Below are 6,991 nucleotides of genomic sequence, written 5' to 3'. Positions count from 1 at the left end.
ATCGGGGGGACCACCCGAAGTTCAGGCGGCGGGAGGGATGACCGGCGGGCCTCCGCGACCACCAGAGGGCGGGAGGGGGAGGGTCCCGCTCCATCTCGGGCACCTGCGCAGAGATCGCCGGGTCGCGGAGGCGGGGGGCTGGCAACAGCTGCGCGGCCCCGGGGTGCGACCCGCTGGCCTCCCCCCGCGTCCGCTTTCCGGCGCCTCTGCCGCCCAAGCCCGGGGGGACGCCGCACCCCGCCGCTCGCGGCCCGGGGAGCGTCCTTCCTTCTCCGCAGCCGCAAAGGGCCCCGGGCCCGGCCTGGGGGCGGGGCCTGCGACGGCGAGGGCGGGCCCGAGGGCGGGGCCCGAGGTGGCGGGGGCGGGCCCGACCGGGGGCGGGCCGGGGGCGGAGCGGCCGCGGCTGCGGCGGAGGCTGGAGAAAAGTTGTCCCGGCCAGAACGCTCGCTGCCGCGGGATCCGGAGCCGCCGCGGCCCGCACCCGGCAGGGCGGGGCGCCGCCACCCGAGCCGCGCCGCGCCGAGCCGGCCGACTCGCTGCCGGGGTCGCCCCGGGACATGGAACAGCCGGCGGGATCGGCTGGCGGGCGCTGCGCCCCAGGCGGGCGGCGGGCGGCCTGAGCTGCGGGACGCAGGATGCGCTTCGACGGCGCGGCCCCCGGGCCGGCGGCGCCGCTGTGCGGGGCCCTGAGCCTGGTGCTCGGAGCGCTGCTGGGCAGAGGTAAGGCCGCGGCGGGCGTCGGTCCCGGGAGCCGGGACAGGGGAGCCGAAAGGCGAGGTGTCGTGAGCACCTTGGCGAGGGCGCTGGTCCGGCCCCACCGGGAGCGCCTGTGGCAGCGCGGGGCTGCCCCTTCCCCAGCCGCGCACGGTGGACGTGGGTTTGGGGCAGATTCCGGAGCTTCTCGGGGCGGGGGGGGCGTGGCTAAGGGACACTGTGTCTGTCCCCCCTTAGCTCGGCGAGGACTGAACCCAGCTCCGCTCCGCTGCGGACCTGGGGGCTCAGCCGCCGGCACCGGCTGCTTGGCCCCCGCCTCCGCGCCCCAGCCGCGTCTGCGGGGCCTGGCGACCCAGGAGGGCCGAAGGGGCCCGGGCACCCCCTCCCCAGCCCGGGGGGTTGAGGAACCCACCTCGGCCCACGGAGGGACGCGCGCTCGACGCGCAGCACCCGGAGCCCTTGGCTTGGCAGGACGTGGACCCCGCGGCCCCCCGAGTTTGGGGGTACGCGAGGGCGGGGGCGTCTGTGGGACCCAGACCGGCTTCCCCGCCGGGGTCCCGGGTCCCCTCCCTCGGTCTCCTCACGTCTGCAATGGGAATGCCCAGCGCGCTTGACGCTGAGGGGACCCCGTCAGGGACAGCGCGGCCCCGGGAGAACTCACGGAGGCCGCCGTTGCTGTCGTTTCGTCCGGCGGTTTTCTGTGCGTGCGGTCCGGGCGGCCCCCGGGCTGAGGGGCGGGCGCGGTGGCCCCCGAGGCGGGAGCAGTGGCGCGGGGCCGGGTGCAGGGAGACGGGCGGCGCGCGCGGCTGGCAGCGGAGTCCGCTCGGAGACCCCAGAGGGCGCCACCTGCCACCGCAGTCCGCGCCCGCCCTGCGCTCGTCCCCCTCCAGGACCCCCAGGTGAGCCTCCTGCGCCCCGGGCCCACCAGCCACCTCCCCCCGGGAGAGAGCCCGGCCTCTCCCTCCCGGAGCTCAGCGTCGGGCTGGAAGGACGGGGAAGGTCCGGTCCGGAGGGACGAGCTGCCCCAGGAGGTGCCAAGTAGCGTTTGCTTTCCAGAAGTCCTTGCGCGCAGTCTTACATTCCGGAGGAATCCTCTTTGCTCGAAGCTGCAGCTTCTCAGACACACACCGACGGGGCGGAATCGTTCCTTTAAGTAGGGCGCCTGCCCGCCCCCTCCCCCCACCCCTCCCCCCAGAGCCGCAGGTGAGCAGGTGTGTGCGTGTACGCGAGTGTGTGTGTGCACCCGAGTGTGTGCGTGTGTGGGGGATACTTCTCTGCTCGGCTTGAAAGGGCGGCCCTTTCCGGACGCCGGCGCCTTCCATCCGCTGTTGGCTGTGGGTGCCGTCGTGTCCGAGACTCCGTGTCCCCAGACGGAGGGCCGCCGTTCACAAACCCCCTCCCCCCAGTACTTCCCGGCGGTTGTTGGGTGATAACGGTCGAGAGGGCGAACCACTCGCTAGGGGCCGTTGTGGCCCTTGGACGCGACGCCAGGGGTGGCAGCCCCCGCCAGGTGTCCCCCCACCTCTAGGAGGGGGTTTGATCAGCCGGGACCTCTGCAGGCTGACGGTGCTTGTTAAAAGGTAGTTTCAGGCTCTTTGAAATTAAAGCTCACACCCCCACCCCATCTGGAGGATTCTGTGTCTGGTTTATAGGGGTGTCTGGCACACATGCCCGGGAGGGGGGGCGCAGAGTGGTCGGAAAGGGAAGCTGGGAACTGTGTTTATCGGGGGGGGGGGTACTCACACAGCCAGGGTCAGGGGCCCAGAGATAACGGGACCCCGAGGCCTCACCCTGTCCCCAGAGCCACCCCCTCCCGCTGGCTTAGCACAAACCTTGGTGGGGGCGGTGGGGGCGGGGGGGGCAGGGGTTCTCTCCTGCTTTTCCTCACTGTCCTCACCGCATGGTCTGGGGACCCGCCAGTCTGCAGCCTGCCCCCTGCACACCGTTTTCCGAGTTGTCTGTCCCGACCAGACGCCCCGGTCCGGCCCCGCTCCGATGCCCCCACCGGTGAGAGGCGCCCAGTGGGTGGAAGGAGGGCTCTGGCCCTTGTTGAAACTCATGCTGTCTTAAAACAAAACAGGCATCTCTGGCTCTTCCAGCCCGAGGATTAAGTGCTAATTTCTGGAACCCTTGAAACCACTGATCAATTTTTAATGCCGACCGTGTGTTTACTTTTGACTGTGGACTCAGAGGCGCTGCAGTTTCCTGGAGTTCGGGGTGGTCGCCGCTCGTGGGAGGGCTCCTACACCCCCCGGGGAGGAGTCCCGAGGGTGTGGGTGGGCGTGGCGGGTGCACCGACCTGTCCTGGAGGCAGGGGCTGAGCCAGGAGCCCAGACGGAGCGGGGGAAGCGTGGCGTGGGCCCGGAATGCTGGCGGCTGCTCCTTGTCGCACCGGGGACCCCTGGGAGGACGGCTCAGAACCACCACCTCTCTTCCAAAACCCGTGGGGCCACCCGTGTCTGGAGATTTGGCGTTACCGAGGTCTCAAATGGCAAGGTCGGCCGTGGCTAGGTGAGGCAGGTCCAGGCGTGGGGCCACGCACACGTGTCTTATGATGCCCCACGCTGGTCTGGGGTTGTGCCCCGCAATGGCAGACATTGGAATTTTGTGTGAAACATAGGTGTGTTCACACAAAGGAGGGCGAAGGCCCCCAAATAGCCTCATTTTACCCTGGACCAGTGTTGGCCACCCGGCGAGTTAAAAAACAAAGCCACGGTGGGATTGTCCGAGCTCTGGGATTCCGAGTTTCTCACTGGAGGGGACCGGGCCTGCAGCCGGTGTCGTGAGCGGGGGACAGGGTCCTTCCTGGCCCCGCACACGCGCCACCACCCGGGGCGCTGGGGACAGTCTCCTCTTGTCCGTCCTGTGCTCACGGCACACGTCCCCCGCACACGCCCCTCCCTGCCCCTCACCTGGAAACGCCTGCCCCCCCCAAGGCGTCTTCGAGGGACTCCCGTGTCTCAGAGGCCGTCCCGTTAACCCCCGGGCTGGGGGCCTGCCTCGCGCTCCCTCTGTGTGCGCCGCCCGGGCCCCCCCCCCCCCAGGGCCAGGACACGTCACCGCCTGCCCACAAGTACCGTTTTGTCCCCGCAGCGCGCTCGAGAGACAGAAGTGAATGGGAGCCCCCGACGGGGGGCTCATCCACACAGAAAACCCCAGATTTATGACTTCCCTTCCCGGAGCGCGGGTGCTCTGCCAGCCTCGGCGCCCCTGCCCGACGGCGCCACCGCGCCAAAGCAGAGCCTGTGTGCGCCCCGGGGTGGGGCGTATTCAGGGCCCCTCACGCCCCCGCCTTCCCTCCCTGCCCCTTCCTGCCTCCCGCTCTTCTTGGTGGCTCATCTGAGGACTGGCTGTCAGCTGGGGTGGCGGAGCCGGGCGGGGCAGCGCTCAGAACCCCCCCGTCACACTGGGAGTCGGCGCCTCCGCCCGCCCCGCCGAGGTTACAGCCTGGGGGGCTGGGGGGGGCAGGAGACGCTCCCCCATCCATAGTCATGAGCAGCGAGGGCAATGAGAGCGACTCTTCGGCGTGTTAATTGCAGTGCAAGGGAACATTGCGGAATTAATGGAGTCAACGGAACGTCTGATTGATAGAATATTTTTGCAGCAGCCTACTCTGTTTCGAAGTCAGGTTTATGAAGGTGCAATTTGCATTGCAGCCAGAGCGCCCCCGGGCGCCTCGAGTTCCAAGGTTTGACACATGCACCCGGGTGAGTAAGCCCCACTGCGGCTGAGTCACGGAGCATCCCCGTCACCCCTCCCCGGACTCCTCCCCCCGGGCCCTGGCCACCGTGGCCTGGCCCCGTCCTCACGGTTTTGCCTCTCTCCTAATTCCATAAACATGGGGCCGGCCGCCGTGCAGCTCCGGAATCTTCCGTCTGGGACTCAGCGCAGTGCGTTTGGGGCTCCCCCCCGGGGCCCGTGGTGCGTCCCCTTCGAACCCCAGTGATCCCCCTGCCAGCTGTCCCACTGGGCGGGTGCCCCACCCCTGGTTTATCCTCGTCCTGGCTGAAGGGCCTTTGGATTGCTTCTTCTTTTTGGCAATGACGGAAGCAGTGACTATACATACCCGCCCAGAGGCTGCCCTGTGCGTGTGGCTTTTCCTTTGTTTCGGGTGAAACCCCAGGACTGGGGTTCCTGGGCGGCGTTATCAGAAACTGGAGACTCTTTTTCCACGGGGTGGTGCCCTGCGTCCCACCCCCTGCAAGATGAAAGGGGCCCCGCCAGTGCTGACATGCGGACCCTGGAATGTTGACCGCGTTGTTCTGTTTGATTTTTTTAAGCAGTTTTAACAGGTGCCTCGTGGTATTTCTTCGAGGTTTCCACTCCCCCCTTCAGGACGGATGGGAGGAGGACCCTTTATCCTGTGCACTTGCCATTTTATACCTTTGTGGGTGGCACGGCGTTTTCAAGTCTTTGCCAGTTTCTCGCGTTGCCTGTTCCTTTCCCAGCATCGATCTCTGAGGGCACCTCATGTATTATGGATGCGAGTCCTTTAGCGGCCGCGTGTTTGCAGAGGCTTCCTTCCCGGCGTGTGTCTGTGGGAGAGCCGAGTGCTCTGATTTAATGCGGTTTTAATACGTCAAATCTCTTCCTCTTACTCCTTGCCCTTCGCTGCCAGCTCTCACAAGTCCGTGCCTGGCCCGGGGTCCCACGGGCCTCCAGATGCCGACAGTGACGCCCAGGTGCTGCCTGTCCCTGCCGACCGGTCACCGTTGTGCGGGGTCTGTCTCTGGGCGGGGTGTCAAAGTCTCCAGCTAATTCGTGGGTTTGGCTGGTTTTCATCTCAGTTCTGTTTCTCTTCTCCTTCCTGTGCTGTGAAAGCCTGTCTCGGGTGCGTGCATGCTGAGACGTGTATCTCCTTGGGGAAATGACTCCTGTATCGTCACAGAGTGTCCCTCCTGGTTCTGGGAGAGACTTCTAGCCCTGATCAATGTAGCCGCCTCAATGTAGCCGCCTCAGCTTCCTTCCGTCCGGTGCTTGCCTTGTGGTCTCCCTCCTGCCTGTCGTTGGTAACCTTGTGTCTGGTGTTGGTTGTGTGTAAGCAGCGTGTGGCGGACTGCTGCCCGTCGGCCCAGCCCCATAATCTCTCTCCTTTCACCGTTGTGTTTGGGCCACTCACATTTAGTGGAGTCACCGATACAGCTGTGTTCTCCGTGTTCCATCTCTTCTCTGCCCTTGCTTCCCCTCTTCCTGCCTCCTTTTGAATGGAATGCGCTTTTTTTTTTATCATTCGGTTTTATCTCCGCATTGGCTCATTGTGACATCTGCTTACATTGTATTATTATTATCTCTTAAATTATTATTATATTTCTGTAAGTTTTAGTCATTGTCTTAATGGCTGACAAAGTACGTCTTCGATGAACCGAGGCCTGCGTTGGAACTACGTTACACTGCCTTATGTGTGGTGGTAGAGCCGCACACACACACCCGTGTTTTTCCTCTGCCTGTAATGCGTCTCGCACGCAAACATCCTCTACCCTGCGTGTGACTGAGGACGCTTTGCAACGAGACGTTGTCTGGAGGCACTTTGAGGAGGGGTAACAGTTGTTTAATTGGCTCGCGCCGGCTCCTGAGCGGGCGCTTCCGAGAGCCCCGAAGCTGTTGTCTCCGCACGACTGGGTTCTGCCTGTCGCTCACGCGCGGAGCGGCACGGAGCGCCTGTGCCCCTCAGGGGTTTGGAAGTTACCGGCACCGGGAGGACCGAGGGGGAGCACAGCCCGCCGGCGTCTGAGTCCGCACGGCTTCCGCACGGCGCTCCGGCCCCAGCGACGGGTCCCGGGCCCCCCGTGGCGCGCCCATTCCCCCGTCCTCGTCAAGGGTGGGCCTGGGGGGCGGGAGAGGGGTGTGAGGCACGCACCTGCCGGGGTCTGGGGTCCCGGGCCCGCCCCAGACGCGGCGCCGGAGACCACGTGTTCTCGGGGGGCCGTGTTTTCTCTCCTTTCCTCCTCCACACCCTTCGCGTGGCCTGCACCACGGGAGCCGCCACTGCGGATGATGAGGGAGCTCGTTATCACCGAGCCAGAGGCCTGGGCGAGCCCCACCCCGCCGGGTCCCAGAGGCAGCCGCCGCTCAGCCGCCTCTGCTTGGTGGCGGCAGCAGGGCATCAGGCCACCTCTGGAACTCGGGGCTGGGGCTCCTGACCCCGCAGGCCCCCTGAGGGCCCCGGCCCCCCAAGAGCTTCCAGAGGCTCCCCTTCCAGGCCCCCTGCACGTGAGCTGCCGTCTGCCTTCTGGGCGCCACGGTCGGGGTCCAGGGACCCCGGCCTCTTGGTGTGCCT

General features: G+C 66.3%; 1 protein-coding gene across 1 annotated transcript in view; it reads left to right on the top strand.

The window, feature by feature from the left end:
* Nucleotides 1–420: 420 nt before the first annotated feature.
* Nucleotides 421–6,991, top strand: part of TMEM132C (transmembrane protein 132C) — a 130,065-nt gene continuing 123,494 nt past the window's right edge. The window contains exon 1 of the mRNA XM_036014931.1: nucleotides 421–720. Within this exon, the coding sequence (XP_035870824.1) occupies nucleotides 636–720 (85 nt within the window). The 5' untranslated portion in view covers nucleotides 421–635. The remainder of the gene's footprint in view (nucleotides 721–6,991) is intronic.

Source organism: Phyllostomus discolor, chromosome 13, assembly GCF_004126475.2.
Source record: "Phyllostomus discolor isolate MPI-MPIP mPhyDis1 chromosome 13, mPhyDis1.pri.v3, whole genome shotgun sequence".
Classification (NCBI taxonomy): domain Eukaryota; kingdom Metazoa; phylum Chordata; class Mammalia; order Chiroptera; family Phyllostomidae; genus Phyllostomus; species Phyllostomus discolor.
This window is presented reverse-complemented; position numbering and strand designations above follow the sequence as displayed.